Genomic DNA, 18,950 nt, shown 5'->3' on the forward strand with positions numbered 1-18,950 from the left:
GACATTTGACTTTTATTTTGTGTGTAATTTTTTCTTTTACAAAATAACTTAGAGTTTAGTAAGAGTTTAGTCAATACCATGTAAATGTTTGTGTAACCCATACATATTCATTAAATTTGCTATTAGAAAACTAATATTAATTTGTTGTGTTAAAAAAAAATAGCATGAATGGTTTTTGAACGTTGACAATATTGAATAATGACATTGGACGAGATTCTGTGTGAACTGTGATCTCCATCTGTCAAAATAGAGACAAGGAAGAGAAGAGGACATTGGAATTAAAATTTATTGCTTACTTACCGTGTCCTAAAAACAATTTTTGTGTGAAAGTTACTGCAAATAATTATATAACAAAACAGTTTTCATGTTTGCTTTCAATTTAACAAGTCAAAATGGGAGACTCGCCGTATTTGACTTGTTTGGTTTTGTATATATTTTCGTTTCAAATTATTGTCACTAATTCACGTACCTCTAATATTTGGAAGTTGGATGTTGAGCAAGGTCAAATTGTTGACGGAACAACTATATCGCAGGTCTGTCTTATTTATATTCATGAGATTTATATAATCAATACTTAGAGGCACTTGGATACATCGCTGTTATGTTATGGGGCTTGCATTTCATTGAACCTTTTTAATAACTACTAACTACTAGTTTTATTATACCAGAAGTAGACCTAGCTATTCCATTTATTAACCAATCACTAATATTTACATGTGGAAATATGTTATGAATATGGTCATACATATTATGGAGTCTAATGCGTTTTTATAATACACAGGATGACTCTGACAAACCCAAAATGAGTGAGGAAGATGTTGTTTTCAATATAATCACATCAACTGTGTACTATGGCAACACTTGGACTAAGCACAGTTTTGATATGTTTTGCACTGACTGCCAGTTATATGAACAACAGAGGTATACTTTTGTATAAGTAGTATGATGATAAACTAACACAACCCTTTCTTATATGTAAAAATACTCTTTATTCCATTAGCTTTTATTGAATATTCATAGTATTGTATTATGCATGCATCATCATAAATATGATCTAGAAACTTTCACTTAAAAGTACTCTATACAATCCAGTATTCATATATATCATATTGTTGCAATGTGTTATGAAAATAATTGGAACAGAACTTGCAATATAATCTATACTAAGGGCGTATTCAGAAAGAAAGCTTGAAACTTATAAGCGCTTATCGGCGCTTGTCATGTTCATATATTTTCCTGTCAGTGCTGGTAACCCGCGCAGGAAAATATATGAACATGACAAGCGCCGATAAGCGCTTATAAGTTTCAAGCTTTCTTTCTGAATACGCCCTAATATTATAAAGCTGAAGAGTTTGTTTGTTTGTTTCTTTGAACGCGCTAATCTCGGGAACTACTGGTCCGATTTGAAAAATTATTTTGGTGTTAGATAGCCCATTTATCGAGGAAGGTTATAGGCTATATATCATCACGCTACGACCAACAGGGGTGGAGCCACGGGGGTGAAACCGCGCGGAGCAGCTAGTTATTTATAATATCAGCTCATCTGCATTTATGCATATATTATATAATTACTTCAATAATTTCATCATCAAGCAACTTTATTTATGAAATAATTATGCAATTATGTTTAGAAATATTTAATTGAATCCCCAGGAGCATTTCCGACAACAATGAAGAGATAAATCAGCCAGAAACAAGTAATGGAGACGCAGATGATGAGTATTTGGATTGTGGGAAAGCAGTCAATTTTACTTATTATGATAACCTGGTTGGTGTGGCCAGACGTCATAGACATCCTAATGTACCTGAACCGCAAGTAGGTTATTTTTATTAATATTTCTCTTATATGTCAGTATTAAATAATTTTCAAAGTATTGCATCATTATACCTGTTACAAGCTGTATGTTTCTATATTCCTAGACATGAATATAAAGGCAAAACTTGCCAAATAATAAATTAATTATAAAAATTGTTATTATGATAAATTCCAAATAATGAATATCTTCTTACCTGAAATATGAAGTAACTAATGTTGCTTATAAAAAAAAATTGTATAATATCTTTTGAATTCCTTCACCAGGTTGCCCTTATCTTTACAAAGAAAAAATCATATAAAAATGGTGTAACAGAGTTAGATATTAATGCCTTAGAGAAGCGCCTTAAAAAGGCTAAAAGAGAAAAACCAAAGTCAGTACAGTTGTATAACCAAATTGGTAACTTTTGGAGAATTAAAGGCGACACAAGACAATCTATTGAGTGTTTTCGTCGTGCCCTTGCCGTCTCTCCATATAATGCAGAAGTAAGTGCATACCAACTTATTATTTACATTTATTAAATATATAAGATTTGTAATAAGAAAAGTAATAAATTGCACGCCTCATAAGCGAAGCGTTGAGGTGGGTACTACTGTCACTTCGCGCAAAACATCTGATTTTTCAAACTTAAAATGTCTTTATGTATCATACATTGCACTTGTAAGATAATACATACACACACATATTAAGAAAAAACACTATTTTTAACGTTCATGATATTTTTGATGTCATTTTTGTTATTTAAACTAGTTAAAAAACAGTTTAAAAAAGTTCTGTCTTGGACGTCCGTGTGTCTGTATGTGCGGATCCTTTTTCTTGTTAACACGATAGCGACCGAAATACTTTACTAATCGAGTCTTTTTTTTTCTCTTACGCTTGAGTATGCTCAGGAATAGAACCCTTTCATTTTTCAGGGTCTGATTCGATGTGGTTTAATTGTTATTAAATAAACAAAAATAATAATTAATAAATATTTATTAACAAAAATTATGAGGCGTGCACTTTTGGATTTTCCAAATTATTTTAATTTTTGCATTTATGTAAAACACCACAAGTCAAAATCATAATAGTAGCCAAGAAATTTTCTGCTATGTGTACCGTAAATAGAGCTAAATGTCATACACCAAACTATCAGGGTTTGACCAACCATTGTATTATTTCAATGTTAATGCCATGCATAAGCAGAAAGAAATATTTTTTGTATCAAAAAAAAAATATTAACACATTTGGCATAAAGTAAAAACTAAGTAGTGAGTTTGAAATAAAATAAAAACAAAAAAATTAATTTTCCAGGTACTCCTCAATCTAGCGCGCGTGCTATTCACACTGCAGTATTTAGATGACGCAATATATTTGACGCGCCGATCGCTCGAAGTTCAGCCGCCTGACCGCAGCGCGTGGCAGCAGTACTTCACGCTCGGCGAGATATTCAAAGCATATGGACATTATCAGGTATCTTCTTTCATATAAAAAGTACTCTCGTAATACAATTAAAAAAATAATACTCTCTACGGTTTAACTAGTAATAAAGACTCCTATAACATATAAATAAATTTAAGTATCCCCTGTAGGTACTTATTACTATGTTACGTTCAAAGACCGAAATCACCCATTGAACAAAATGTTTTTCCAAAAATTATTACATTTTCTTAATTATTATTGTTATATTCAGGAAGCTGCAGTACACCTTAGGCACGCGTTAGACCTAAGGCCGGACTTTGAGCCAGCGCTGGTCGCTCTCAGAGACATTGAGAACATACCTGAGGCTACTGTTCATGTGTACACCCTACTTATTATTGTGTGTTTGGTAAGTATTCATTTTAATTCAAAAATATTTCATCAGGTTATCAATTTTATATCAACAGTATAAGAATTTTATTTCTATTAATTTAAGGGATACAATATTTTTTCCGTAAATACTGTTCAATTCAAAAACTGCAATTCAATTATTTTCCGGTTTTATTTTAACAACCATTTAATCTTAGATTAAGGATTGGTCTCCGCGCGCGCGCTACGACTAGATACCGCCCCACCTAAAAACAATAGCTCTGTGAGTGCGGCAACTCATTTCTGTAGTGTGTGTTAGGCAATTTGTAAAGACGCTAGTGTGTGTGAAGAATTGGGCTGCCAGCTACATAAATTTTACCCCATAAATGGGAAATCTGGCATCTTGGAAAGAATTTTGAAAAATATTTTTTTTCATCCTGACCTGGCCGGGAATCGAATCCATGAATATGCAACTCAAATCCACTTGCGACGCTACTATACTATAGTCACAAAGGTTGTTTAAAAGTAAAAAAGCGGAAATAAAAAAATAACATATTAAACACTTGACCGTAATTTGAAGCTTACTTCATTGAGAAGGCACCTAGCTTTTTCCGCCTATTCTTCCCTCTCTTTCCGTTGTATGTATGCTATCTCTCTCGCACACCTCTCCACCAGGTGGCGGGGCGCACGATAATGTCGGGCGCTGGATGTTTTTCATTGGCGTCTAGCTTCCGCCGCGAGAAGGTTGTCTACAAGACTACAACCTTGGTGCTATTAAGTATTAAGTATTGCTTAAAGCAAGTGCTAAAAGTGTTAAAAAGTGTATCCCGTCGGATCGGTACAGTGAGTTATTTTTACATCTATTCTAATAATATTTTACTTAAAAATGAGTAAAAATCTTTAAAGTCAACGGTATAATCGTTGGACTTTATTTAAAATGCTGAGGTTTTTAATGAATCCTTCAGCAATAGTTTATTTTTCAATATGCTTAAATACTTAATAGCATGAATAAAGATATTTAAAATTAACGATACAACCGTTACATTTTACTTGAAATAGTAACTTTTCTTTTGAAATATTTCATTATGCAATATGTACTAATTAATATTTGAATTTTTAATACTGTGAGTAAAGCTATTTTAACGGTGTTACCGTTCGGCTTTACTCGAATCGTTAATATTACTTTTGTGATTATTTGATATTACTAGATATATCAAATACCCTCTCTTGTATATAGATATTTTTAATATTTTATTTCATTTTTAATAATGTGTTTTTATTACAAGGGTACAAGTGAATTTTTCGTGGAAAAATTACAATTAATACTTAGTATGGATATGAGCCAACTCAAAGCTTTACAGGCATACAATCCATTGCTACGACTTTATTACATTGTCGTTATCGCTAGGAACGGTTCGGAATTCCTATCATAGTTTATTACTAAAAATTATCGAACGAGATGAGTCAGCTCCAAGAAGTCACGACATGTCAGAACACGTTGTGATATTATTTTATAAATCGTACGGGAGTTACCGCTCAACTGAATAATGATGGAATTCGCTCATGTATAGTAGATACGTACCATGAATGTTCCACACATTCAAAACTATCCGTAGTCTATACGTGTCCTTTTATGAGTATTATTCTGATCCGTTTTTATGTGAAAATAGACATATTACACACGGCTAATTTGATTGAAAATTACGTTTCCTATGTTCAAATGATGCAACTTTTTTGTTAAAACGAGTAAGTACCAAAAATTTTACAATTAAATTCTTTGGTTTACTGAACTTGTGCTGAAAGGGTTATCGTATAATAATTATCGAGATATCTTAATATAAATTAGATTTAGATACACTTATTTCAAAGGATTTACAATTCACTTCTAACGTTTTAGAATAATATTATAAACTTGTACACCTTGACAAAAAGTAAAAAATTGCGGGTGAGTGGAGATTATTTTGTGCAATTAAATATAACGTCCTACGACGGTATGGTTGCGTTCGTAAGGAATGTTAACGGATATAAAGCAACTAAATGTTACATCGATTGCATGAACAAAAATAAATATGAATCGAAGTTCATTTTAAAATTTAGCGAATTGATTTGAATTATGAATTTATTAAATGTCGCTAACATTGGAAAATAAGTTAAAGGACCTTGTTAATTGCTATATTATTTAAATGATTATTTACTGCTATTTTTATATTAGCACTAAGGTGTATTCTTGCTCGAAGCAGAATACATAAATGTGGCCACTACTCCTCGCAGGGGTTAGCCAAGTCAAATTCACCCTCGCAGGGTGTCTCTTAAGCATTTTTTGGCAGGCCCTACTTATTTCTAGTTACAAACATCCCTCGCGCAGCTGTCGCTCGCAGGGAAATGGTGCAAATATATATCGGCCCTCGCGGGGCTTTGATTACAATCGTCCCTCACGGAAAAGATGGTGCGAATATATATCAGCCCTCGCGGGGCTTTGATTACAACCGTCCCTCATGGAGAAATGGTGCAAATATATATCAGCCCTCGCGGGGCTTTGATTACAACAGTACCTCACGGAGACATGGTGCAAATATATATCAGCCTTCGCGGGGCTTTGATAACAACCGTCCCCACGGGGAAATGGTGCAAATATATATCAGCCCTCGCGGGGCTTTAATGGCGATTGGTGCAAATATACAAAGGATTGATCATTAAAATGATCATAGATATTTGCTTTTGTCAACGAGGACCCACGAAAGAAGTTTTGGATATGACCGTATCGGATCTTCACTCTTCTAAGGTAGGTAGAAAAAGGTTTTGAAATCTACTTCACAGTGGGCAGTATAGTAAATGACCTAATAAATACAATAAAGGTTAGATACGTCAAATAATGGTCGCATGAAATTGATACTTCGTATCCTAAAAGTTTACGCTTCAGGAATCGGGAAACCACCATTGGTTTACCAATTATGGAAATTGGAATTGAACAAATTGTATTTACCAATGCAAAGCCTAATCAAAGGAAGGCGAGTCGGATCAAATATCATCTCGCAGATGATTTGTGGCGGTGGTTTCGAGGATTGTCACCAAGCCTTGTGTCAACGGTATGTTTGGTATCGTAATTAAATGGCACTAGCCGACCAATTTTCATATACAAACATCGGAAGAGATTTTTTAATCGCAAAGCGATTGAATGTAACAAATGACGATTGATTACGTATAGTTGACCTCTCATAGGCCTATTTTAGTTGCCCGGTCTTGTAGGCAATTTATTTGACTCGTTTTTCAACCCATTTGACCTCATTATTGCACCCATGAGATTTTTCTTCGGGGCTCAAACAATAAATCGCTGAGGGATTAGGATAATCGTTTGTTAGACAAGTTTTTTGTCATCCCACCAGGATTATTATATTGTATAATAAAGTTATATACAACTATTAACGTAAAACGTTTAAGTACTCAACGAATGCCGAGAATACTGACTGTTGAGTTACATAGGATAGAGGATAAATAACGGAAAGTCAATCTTTCCAAACAAAAGCCTCTTATTATTAGATATTACTTGGAACCCCTACCCTTAACGAGAAAGCTCTGCCAAATGACTTCTCATTTCTTTGCTTTGAGGGGGGGGGGGGGGCAATAAATGAAATGTACAGGCTATACGGCTTTTAAAATATAAGTCTGGTAAGCGAACTAAACTTTGCTGGTTTAGTTCTTGCTATATCGCTATCCGTGCCTGCTTCTCGTGTTTACGGGTGAATTAAGTTTATCAATAGTCATAAATGCAATGCTATTCAGAGGATATACTGCATTTAAAACATGACAAAGTCTGGTAAGCGAACTAAACTTTGCTAGTTTAGTTCTTGCTATATAGCTGTCCGTGGCTGCCTCGCGTGTTTACGGATGAATAAAGTAATGTCCTGTCTTCGCATCCACAGCTAACTGTCCTATACTGTCATAATCTTAACACAGATTCATTCGACATAGCTCCCCACGAGCTCAGTTCTTCATTTTTGCACTCGCACAACTGTGGACAACACAAGAGCAATGCCTCCATTGGTAGCAGTTACAATCAAGGGATAACTAACCTTAGGCTAGCCATATTACGGATGTTGGAACAACCGACTATATTCAGGGCAATTTTCTTTGTTCAGTGTAACGTTTAGACTGTCGTAGCATTCCTACGGAACAAAGATGGGATCAGATCTGCATACTTAATGCAGTTAATCGAAAGGAGATACTTTCAAACGACGATAGTATTCAAAACCCACCATATTCCTTAACATAATAATGCATAGTTAAGCTTATAATCTCTCTTGCCATTATCCTGCAGCAGAATTCCTTGGCGATAATTTATCCTCGTTAGAACGAGCAAGGGTTGTTACGATAATATGAGAAATCCTAGTCAGTTAGAGACCTGAACGACGCGATAGAGTACCGCTATTTCAGTAGTAGTAACACCTAGAAGGGTGAAGGTATTCTGGAAAGCGGAACTGAAGGCCCGGTCAGCAGCATCAGCCACCTAATAGACAGTGTTCAGTGCTGCACCACTATAATCTGCAAAATGACTCTGACGGTATGAAAATGTGGAGTACATTTTCAAAATATCAAATGATATAGTTGGAATAAAAATCCTATTTGCCTCCGTCTATCCAAAAGACATACGGAGTAGCTAGTAGTAGTTGGTTGAATTAGAATAAAGTAACTATAGTTAAAATCCTTTGTTACTGACTGGATAAATTTGGCTCTTTTCCTATCTGACGTTCATATAGCTGTTGACTGCCTAGTGTTGTGCACAAACACTATTATTATAAACTAGCGGTCCGCCCCGGCTTCGCTCGTGGTACTTACGTTTTCTCTACATAAAAACCATCCTCGTACTTCAAGGAATATAAAAAGAATTATCGAAATCGGTTCAGCCGTTCTCGAGTTATGCGCTTACCAACACATTTTGCGATTCATTTTTATATAAGTATAAGAAGATAAGTCACGTTATGTAGTCCCGAGGCTTTCGGTATATAAGTTCTGATGTAAATCATAATTATATCTTAAAACCGAATTGATTAAAAGTAACGTACTTGGCTGTAGTAATTGCAGTTTTGGGACACAGATAAGCTCCTTATCATTTTAGTCTCTTAAGTTCAGTATATTTGTTTCCAGTACAGAGTTTATGACCTATCAGTTTTAAATAAATAATTCATGCATTGTACTGAAAGTACTAGCCATGTTTAGATTATGATTGGTGGCGTTGGCTCTAAACATTAATAGATACCGCACGGTTTGGTTGGATGTTAAAAATCTGTATTATAATTAAAACCGTTTACCTGTTTTGATATTTTATTGCCTTATTCAAGGGGTGACCTTTTAAATTTATTTCTGACCCCAAAAGTAAGGACCAAGTTCTCTTCTTGTCCGCTTGTAGCAGGTTGGGTTAAAACTGTGTGAGTTGAGACAGGTGGTAATTCTATGTTAAGATGATTCAATTGTGCTTCTACAGAGTTCTAATTGAATAAATAAAGGTTTGAGTTTGAGGTATTTTTGCCTCGTCGGGATCAGCTGTTGCTTCATTTTGTAAGTAACATCTAAATGCGTAATTGAAAGTCGTTACTGGCGCTTTCGCAGATTTACGCTAAAGATAGTGAAAATTGTAGTAACTTTAACTTTTCAAGCCCAAAAGGTTAACTAAGGTACGCTTGAACCAATCTCATAAGTTCTAATACTTTTAATCATTATGATTAACTTTTTGGTTCTTATTTGATTAACTTTTCATCTGGGATTGTTAATATATTATATAATATAAAAATTTGTGTGATTTATTGGTAGGTATACTATCTGCACACCTTACTCTTTCAAATAAAGAAATAAGTAATTACTTATGTATTCAAATTCACATTGGCGTCCATATATTGTACACCAGGTGGGTAACAAGCAGGTCTCAATGAAGTAAGCTTCAAATTACGGTCAAGTGTTTAATAGCTGTGTTTTACCTGAAAATAAAACACATATTAAATACTTACCTATATTTGAAGCTTACACTTAACGTCCACCTGTTGTGGATTTCGACTCAATGAAAAACATCCAGCGCCCGACATTATCGTGCGCCCCGCCACCTGGTGGAGAGGTGTGCGAGAGAGATAGCATACATACAACGGAAAGAGAGGGAAGAATAGGCGGAAAAAGCTAGGTGCCTTCTCAATGAAGTAAGCTTCAAATATAGGTAAGTATTTAATATGTGTTTTATTTTCAGGTAAAACACAGCTATTATATGAGTCAGTTAAACATGGTTAAACAGAAATAAATTATTGTTATAATCCTTTTTATACATGTGTTAGTAATAGTATTGAAAAAAAAAGTTCAAATGATTGCTAAAAAGATTTCATCAACCACGTGTATTTTTTTGGATATGCAGTACGGCAACACTGAATGGCGTCGTATTTTCGTAGAAAAAATTTTCGAAGTAAAGGAGAAATTTCGAATACTTAATACGATACTTAGTTATGGTACGTGATCCCAGTGTCTTTCTTATTTTTTGTTGTATTATTTTTAAATAGTTTTATGACACAAATAGGCATTTTACTTCAGATTTTGTTCATAATCTTTATAAACTATCGGTTCGCCCTCTCCACACAATGCTTGTGACACGACTGGCTTGGGTACGCCGAATTCGGCGTACTATTAGTTGCCGCATTTTTCAAGTACGCCGGCGGTATCTAGTCGTAGCGCGCGCGCGGAGACCAATCCTTAATCTAAGCATTTAATAATTAATTTTAAACATTCCATTCCACACAATTTTTATTAGGAATACCGTAAAATTCAGAAGTACATATATACCAGCTCTACATACTCTCAATTTAATCTCCACATACAAAACCACATTTGCAGGTAATGGGTGTGCTACTAGTGATACTATCGTCAGTGGACAACGGCAGCGAAGCGGACGAGCACAAAACGCAGCGGCACTTCAACCGCGCGATGGCGATGCGGTCCCTGCGCGGGGTGGTCGGCGCGCGCGGGAGGAAGAAAGGCGGCTCATAGAATGATGTTAGTGCGTTTACGATCTCGGCAACGTTCTTTTTTTAAACTTCTGTATTTTTTTTCTTTTATGCCATGAACATGGAATTGGAATTACCTAATGAGGTCTATTAACTATTTGATTTTGGTTTGTTGCGTGTGAAATGCTGGAGCTTTATTGATTTGGCGCTCCATCAAATTAAACGTTATTGATTTGTTTTGTATAAAACTATCTTTCTTTTAGAGATTAAAATTTGTTATTCTTTAAATGAGCCGGCTAGTAGACGCCAAAACAAAAACTTGAATATTGCGTGAATTTTACAAAAATGTAATTGGTTAGTTTGCGTTAAAAGCAGTTTGCATTGTACTTATTGTCTTGTGTATTTTAAATTTTGACATATTTTAATGTTAAATTATCTTTTAGTCAAATACCTAACTAAAATTGCATATTGCATCACTGACCATTTTTGTGGGACAAATGAGATTTGTTTGTCTCTATATTTAAACATTTGAGGATTTTGAACTTTTGGTGTATTTATTGATGTTTTAAAAGATATGATTAAAAAAATATCACATTGTCGCACTACACAATTATTTTTAATGACTATGCATTGATTTGCTAGAGATCGTAAACATTTATCGCTTGCAAATTCAATGAATATGTAGCAGGCTAATAATGACGCGCCTGAACAAGGACCTAAAAAATTGTGGTACTGTTCTATTAATTTGTTATTTTTTTCGTATTAAGTATTATCGTACTGAAAATTATTTTTTATTCTGTATAAGAGTGAATTCCGTTTCTAAACTTAAATGAAAGCACATCTGTGTGCATAATTTTGTTGATAGATATAAAGATCATAAAAAGAGATACTATTGCTCTCATACAGAGTACTAAATTAGTTTTTCCAAAGTGAATAATTTATTTTTGAGTTGTGAACTAACTAAAGATGCTACGACGAAACTAATGACAGGTTGTGTTCTTAATTTTATTTATTTATAAGTAATTTAATGGAACAGTACCTTCAATAGAGGCTATAATGGCTTATGTACAAATATTACGTATATATAAATTGACCGGTTAGTGACATATCACACTAGCGGATTGCGAGCGGTTTCAAAGCGGAGCGGGTGCGCAACGAATACGTTGCGGTTGCGCAGCGAATTCGTTGCGGACGCGTGGCAGATGCGCAACGTTTACGTCGCAGTCATGTACACTCATTAACAAAATGGAATCCGTGCTGGTTGTTACTTATAACTTGTGATAGTATAATAATTATGAGATCATTATTTTTTACGAGTTTCATAACATGTTAATGTTTAGGGTATTGTTTTATCTATTAAATCTTGGTCGAAATGCAATCAGATAACTTAATTGCTCATTAAGAAAGTTCATTAGTGAAATAAATGTTAAAGCTCCTTAACTAAAACAGGGCTATCTTATTATTAGATAAATAGCAGTGAATAGAAAATTTTATCAAGCAACCAGCAACTCACTATCACTTTGCTCATAATTAGGTTCACAAAATCTCTTTATAACATACGTTGCTATGGGAGAGATTATACTGGTCAGTCGTTACATACTTTTGGAATGTATGGTACATTCTAAAAGTCCTAGTAATTCAATTTTATAGCACCTTTTTTTAACAACTCCAGTTGTTATTACATCTTTAGTTAACTGTTAAGTAAGTGCATTTCCACAGTACGGTTAAAAAATTGAGTGCTACAGAAACGATGGAAATATTGAATGGAAGTTAGGCAAGGCGGAAGGGCTGGCTTTTGTGCGAGAGTATACAAAATGACGCGTCCGCAACGAATTCGCTGCGCAACCGCGGCGTGTTCGTTGCGCGCCCGCAACGTATTCGTTGCGCACCCGCTCCGCTTTGAAACCGCTCGCAATCCGCTAGTGTGATATGTCACTTAGGTCTTGCCATGTTTTATTTGATCTCTGCTGTGTAGACAGTTAACTTAGTCAAAGGAAATTAAAACTAAAAGTCGTCGTTACAATTAAAAAATTAAAATCCACACACTTGAAGCAATCATTAATATATTTGCTTTAAATATACTTGTTAAACAACAAGTAAAGTATTGAACATGTCTCGAATTTTAAGTATTCCGAAGTGGTGTTTAATGTGAATGCCGTTCTGAATAAAAACTAGAATTGGATTTGTGTACAGCCAGAGTAGATTGTGACAAACCTTGGTCCATCAGTGTTAAAAGTGAGCGTTACATTTCAACCTAGTCAATCACTTAGACAAGTTTGGTCCGCTTTCGCGGCGTGGTGTGTAATTTGTATTGTAGTGCATGCGAGTAACTTGTTAAGCGTTCGTAGCGTCTAAGGATTTTAAGAGAGCAAGTCTTGAATTCGGAGATTGGTAAAAATGTACCTGTTTTCAGTGGTTCTTTTGTTAATTTTTGACTATTTATTACTTAAATACACGATTGTCTTAGCATCTAAATTTCGTTTTATTATTCCCATTATTGTTTAATATCCTATATAATTATTTATTATGTATCTACTATCTAGCAGAATTTATTAAGCTAATATTGATAAATGCTGAATGCTAAGTTATATACTAACCTACAGGTGTTAAAGCACTTCAATGTATCATTTGCATTTATGCAATCAATTTTTAAGATAAGAAGAAAATTTTTTAGTGATACTGTGATAGTATTAATAATGTTACAAAATAGCTTCAAGAAAAAATAGATTGCAAATAAGAGTGATGACTAGAAAATTATAGTGTATTTATTACAAAATGTATACATTTAACTGAAATTACGCCATTTCATCGACTACATTTATCTTAAAATTATCTAAGCCAATATCATGCCAATTTTTATGTTAAATATAAAAAATTTTGAATTTACAAGAGGCAATAAAATCTTATACCTAGATAAACAACATAAGATGTATTATAGCGTGATATTCTGGGGTTGTTCGTATATTATATTGATTTAATAAATTAAGCAATATCATGGATTCCGAGACGGAATATATCATGCTGAACAAAGAACGAATCTCCAAGTGGCTTTAAGACGAAAGTTTGCATGTAGGGATGTGGCGGATCGTCATCACACTGGAAAAGAAGAAAATTAACTGTTTAATTATTTATGTCTATATTTTAATACATACTTATGTGAAAATTTTCCATGAAATTGTTCCTTGTTAATTAGATTCAATAGAAATTATAGAGATGAAGCCTGCATGCTGTAAGTTGGACATTCAATTATAATTATTAGATATAAGTATAATTATTTGGATATAAAATCTATTATGATAAAGATTCTAAACATCAAGTAACATATTCAAAATAACTAATCACTAGAACATTAACATTTTTTCTCTAGAATATTAGCAGCCTACCATAAATTGTTTAATTTGGATACATTTATACAATGACCAAATGAGTCAGTACAAGACAAATGTTGAATTAATAAAAGTGGCTTTATTTTTATATATAAATGATAACCCATGCTCTTTTATAATTTGAGTCTGAAGATAAATGTTTCTTTCTTTCTTATAAGATGATAACATTTTATTATAGTTCAAATTTATATTTTAAAACAATTACTAATTGAATTATTACAAAAGAAAATAAAGCATGAGTTTGAAAGGATTGAGTAATACTTTAACCTATCTCATGGTCTGTTTTTGAAATTTCTAACTAATTTAGTGTTATTTGAAATACTCCAAAATTAATAATTATATCTTTAAAACTATATGCATTCCCCTTATATTCGATTTACTTATAATGTACACACAAGTTGCATTAAAAATAAAAAACAAATACGACAAAGTTTAATGACCCGCTAACAAGGTAAATGAGCATGACTAAAGGTTATCACTATATCTAAAAATGTCTGCATTGTAGCATTCTAGGGTAGGTTATAGCCAAGGGAAATAGTGAGTGCATTTTTTAATTAATTAACGAGAAATAAAGGTTTTTAGCATGTTAAAGGTGCACAGCCACTTTCAGGAAAACCAGCTTACTTTGTGATGTCATAAAGCTAGTTAAACATCATGAAGTGCCAGCCTGAACATATCGTGTTCAACATAAAAAGAATTTCCTATTGGCTTCAACACAAATGTTTGAAAATATCCATGTGGTAGATCATCATCTGTCTGTATAAAGAAAAACAGCTAAATGTTTGGCACTAGACTATGCTGGATTAAATTGTATAAAAATATACATATTTAATTTCAAATTGACAATAAATTATGGCTTTGTTGGACAGCTACAGATGTCTTTGTTCAGGATTATAGATGTATCGACTAGATAAATACAGAGATATAATCCTAATACAATCAATAAAATTACAGATGAAAAATAAAAAAAATATAACGAACCTGCAACCTTCCAAGAACATTAATTAGAACTCCACCATCGAACATAGGTTGTGAATCAACTGATGTTATTATTCTTCCAATCTTTTGAAATGTTAAAGCCTGCAGAAAGCACACAAAACATCTATAAAATGAAAATTTAAAAGGTCACATCGACGTCCCCCGCGAATAATCCGGTAATGACCTATTACGGGGTTCTTCATGTTATGCGTTTTTCGGCATCTAGAAGTTAAAATACACCATGTAAATTTTTTTCAGAATTTTTCTATCTTTATTTACGAAGATATAAAAAACTACGCGTTTATTCCATAAAATAACATTGAAATGTATTTGAAACGAATAATATGGTTTTAGATCTTTACGAAAAATAATATCAATATGATTTGACAGTAAACGTTGTTACGATATTATTCAGGTAAAAAGTTTTCTACATTATTTAATTAAGTGCTAGTACAGGCTTATTCGGGGTTTTATTAAGAAATCGATTTCCCGCTACTTTCATTATGGAGTGCAAGTATGCAAGGTATTTTTTTAAATACTCTTTCTATTACTGAGCAAATGATTTACACAGCCTTAGAAAAAATTAAAAGAGATGAAAGTTTGATAGATAAACGAGGCAGGCATCAGAATAGACCACATCGAAACCTTCATCTTCATCTTCATTAGATGCTGGTCGTCCGACTCAGGTTCTACCTGCTGGCCAAAATAAGCCCCCATCAGTATGGCTTCATGCCACAGAGGAGCACCGACGACGCCCTCTATAGACTAGTGAGCCACATCAGAAATAAGAGGGAGGAGAAGAAGATTTCTGTTGTGGTATCTCTGGACATAGAGGGAGCCTTCGACAGCGCCTGGTGGCCAGTCATAAAGGTGCGGTTGGCCGAAGTTGGGTGTCCGGGGAACGTAAGGCGGGTGATCAGCAGATACCTGAGTGGAAGAGGTGTGAAAGTTACCTAACTTTCACACCTCTTGTCCCCCGCATACCTGCGGGTGTGAAGTGAGTAGAGAGACCAACAAGGGGTGCGTGCAGGGTTCCATAGGTGGGCTGCTCCTGTGGGACCTCTTGCTGGATCCTCTGCTGTGGATGTTAGAGGAGATGGATGTGTTTTGTCAGGCTTTTGCCGACGACATTGTGCTAGTGTTTGATGGAGATACTGCTTTAGAAGTAGAGACGAAGGCAAACTGCACATTGAGGAAAATTGACGAATGGGGTGTCAGAAATAAACTAAAATTCGCGCCACACAAGACATGTGCCCTGCTCTCAACACGAAAATTAAAATTTGACAGGCCACGACTTGTAATGGGGAGTGTGGACATCCAATATTTCGAAAGTATTAAGATACTGGGCCTTATATTATATTTATGGCGGCCTGACATTCAACGCCCATGTCGGGAGCGTTTGCAAAAAGGCAATCGCCCGTTATAAGCTATTAGCAAGAGCAGCTAAAGTAAGTTGGGGGCTTAACCCCCAAGTAGTTAAGACTATATATATCGCAGTTATATAACCGACTATATTGTATGCATCAGCAGCGTGGGCACCCAAAGCGGAAAAGATGGGGGTCCAAAAGAGGCTTAACACCGTTCAACGGGGTTTTGGTTTTGCCCAGAAGATCTGCAGAGCATATCGGACTGTCTCTGGGGATTCTCCCTCTTGACCTCAGGATACTTGAAGCTTCGAGGCTTTATGAGATCAAGAGGGGTGTGTTGCACCCGGCGGTGTTGAGGGATAGGGAGATGAAACGAATGGCACCCGCGATACGGACCCACATACGGCAGAGCAGGTAGAGCTGGGTTTGGCTTGATAGATGCCTATGCCGACGTGGTAACAGCCACGTCTTCAGGGTCTATAGGAACGGCAGCAAGATTGCGGACGTCGAGTCGGAGCCGCCCTTTCCGGAAACCGGATTACGATCTGTGTCCTGTTTCATTCGTCAAGCTTATTTTGAGACAGGATACGATCAGCGAATGGGATAGGAGATACGATGTAGGAGGAACGGCCGGAGTCACGAAGCCCTTTTTCCCAAGCGCTGCTGCTGTATACAAGGTAGTCGCGAAAAAGACATCACACACCACACCACACAAGTACTGACTGGTCACGGCGGATTCGCTTTCTGTGAGGTTCTGATGAGGATTCTGATTAAATTTTAACTGTAATAGGACCATAGTATAATTTTCATGATTGTGTAATCATGTGTAATAGTCGTGTTTTCAGTGCAGTGTCTATTTTCTATGATAAGAATAACTATCGTGTTTTGTGAAACAATCCAAAGTTATTTCATTTACTAAAATGTCCTGTATTTCATAAAACATACTATAATAATCATCAAATAATACTTAAGTAAACTATTCGAATAAACAGTAATAGTTATAACAATAAAATGTACGTTACTGTTAAACAATCGAATAACCAAATAATAGATTATTACAAATGTTCAGTATACAAAACAAATAACACGAATATTAGCGCAACAAGATTTTACGGTTGCCGTCGAAAATATAAATTTACACGAACAATATCGTAAGTGACATTACTGACCAGAGCTTGACCTACACTAGTATAGTAAAATGAATCCAGCTAAATTATAACGAAGCCCTTGGGACTACTTAAATTTTGTTGAAATAACCAGATAGCTGAAAAAATTAGCTTCCATATGCGATATTAAAAGTCTCTGATACTTGTTGTTTAATGGAGTTATTAAGGAAAAATGGTTTTTTATTTTTCCTGAACATTTACACTTTTACGATTACCGGATTATTCGCGGGGGGCGTCGACATATTTTTAGTATTATGTAAACTGTAAAGTGTAAACTTATAAGACTTTCCAAATTAATTTTGAAATAAGGAAATGCTCAGTATCTTCTAGCTTTCACAAAATAGTGAGTCATTTAGTAATTTAACTATGACAACACAACATAGGTATCTATTCAATATTCTTGCTACTATAAGGTAAACATCTGCCATAAATTTGGTCAGAACAAGAATGTGATAAAATTTAAAGCTTCACTGATTTAGATAATGTTGGCATGATAAAGAAAACACGAAAAAAGAACTTACATTAAGTTTTTCCATGATTTTAACAGCACCTTGTAGTTGAACCCCTTCAAAAGTCATAAATGAAGATTCTACCTGAAATTGAATACACTTTGATTTAACAATTTTTGAAGCAAATATCCTATATGATTATTTAAAGGTTAAAAATTGCCGTTTTTGAATACGAAAGATCTAGAATTATTAGCAGAAAAAAAATCAAGTCGCTTTTTTCGGCGGGAGCACCCAAAAGTTAACCTTAAAAACGTTACAAAATCATTTTGAACAACTATTATTACTATGGCATAAGTTAAATTTGACTTAATTTATTATATGAGTAACTATTTATTTGAAAACACTCACGTTGTACATATTAGCAAGGTTTTGCCGTTGTGCCGGATCATCGAATAAAGTATAATATTGTTGCACAAAACCTTTTCCAATTGCATCGTATTGTGGATTAAGCGCCATTTAGATTTATTTTGTGATTTAAAAGTATTTAATACGTTATAAATCTAATAAACTTTAATATTTCAGGCCTTTGATGGGCCTCCGGATGGTTTCACTTCATACAATCAACACAGATAACTATATATTAGTCAGAGAACAATCAACAATGAAGTAAAGTAATGGATCATGGATGCCCACAGATTAAAAAGATGGAATTCGATTTCTATTTTCAACGATACCGTAACAGATAATATACAATGACGATTACACCATGTTTAAAACTTGTGGATTTGCTTTATTATGGTGGAAGGCCGTGTTTCCACCTGCAAGTAAACTCGCGGAAGTCTTGCATGAGCTCCTTCCAATATCGTTTACATGTCCTGCAATTTATTGCTGCAATAAATGTCATGCGAGAAGCTCGCGGATCATAGGTAGAGTGCGTTTCACGAAAGAGTTCCCCTGCCGTTATGTTGGCATACCTGACTGTCAAAAACGAAAATAATTTTTTTTAATCAAAAATGACAGAGAAAATATTCTCCTTTCTTCCTAGCCTT

At 34.6% G+C, this 18,950-nt stretch overlaps 2 protein-coding genes across 3 annotated transcripts; one reads left to right on the plus strand and one right to left on the minus strand.

Annotated features, from left to right (window-relative positions):
* The first annotated feature begins 200 nt into the window (after positions 1–200).
* On the plus strand, positions 201–11,650 carry LOC149485742 (uncharacterized). The gene is made up of 7 exons (XM_089699043.1): positions 201–533; positions 782–921; positions 1,654–1,816; positions 2,081–2,299; positions 3,108–3,266; positions 3,487–3,621; positions 10,446–11,650. The coding sequence occupies exons 1-7, from the start codon at positions 393–395 to the stop codon at positions 10,596–10,598; spliced, it is 1,110 nt and encodes a 369-aa protein (XP_089555169.1). The 5' UTR covers positions 201–392; the 3' UTR covers positions 10,599–11,650.
* A 1,652-nt stretch (positions 11,651–13,302) lies between these two features.
* Positions 13,303–18,519, minus strand: Ntf-2 (nuclear transport factor-2). Of its 2 annotated transcripts, XM_089699058.1 has the most exons (5): positions 18,310–18,519; positions 17,974–18,045; positions 14,923–15,021; positions 14,566–14,697; positions 13,303–13,651 (listed from the first exon to the last, which is right to left on the minus strand). In XM_089699058.1, exons 1-4 carry the CDS (start codon positions 18,415–18,417, stop codon positions 14,587–14,589), a joined length of 390 nt encoding a protein of 129 aa, XP_089555184.1. In that variant the 5' UTR covers positions 18,418–18,519; the 3' UTR covers positions 13,303–13,651; positions 14,566–14,586. The 2 variants fall into 2 exon arrangements, with proteins under 2 accessions (XP_089555184.1, XP_089555183.1); XM_089699057.1 differs by lacking the exon at positions 14,566–14,697.
* Positions 18,520–18,950: the final 431 nt, after the last annotated feature.

This window comes from Colias philodice, chromosome 9, assembly GCF_061535455.1.
Source record: "Colias philodice isolate Cphi_HAF_F1 chromosome 9, ilColPhil1 Martin Lab GWU primary, whole genome shotgun sequence".
Classification (NCBI taxonomy): domain Eukaryota; kingdom Metazoa; phylum Arthropoda; class Insecta; order Lepidoptera; family Pieridae; genus Colias; species Colias philodice.

What these genes read in the sequence shown, in the direction of transcription:
- LOC149485742 (XM_089699043.1), top strand. Translation starts at nt 393, where the DNA reads ATGGGAGACTCGCCGTATTTGACTTGTTTGGTTTTGTATATATTTTCG. An exon ending in CAGTTATATGAACAACAGAG is followed by an intron (nt 922 to 1,653) that starts GTATACTTTTGT and finishes TTGAATCCCCAG; the next exon opens with GAGCATTTCCGACAACAATG. An exon ending in TACTTATTATTGTGTGTTTG is followed by an intron (nt 3,622 to 10,445) that starts GTAAGTATTCAT and finishes CCACATTTGCAG; the next exon opens with GTAATGGGTGTGCTACTAGT.
- Ntf-2 (XM_089699057.1), bottom strand. Translation starts at nt 18,417, where the DNA reads ATGGCGCTTAATCCACAATACGATGCAATTGGAAAAGGTTTTGTGCAA. An exon ending in ACCTTGCTAATATGTACAAC is followed by an intron (nt 18,046 to 18,309) that starts GTGAGTGTTTTC and finishes ATTCAATTTCAG; the next exon opens with GTAGAATCTTCATTTATGAC. An exon ending in ATGTTCTTGGAAGGTTGCAG is followed by an intron (nt 13,652 to 14,922) that starts GTTCGTTATATT and finishes CTTCTTTTCCAG; the next exon opens with TGTGATGACGATCCGCCACA.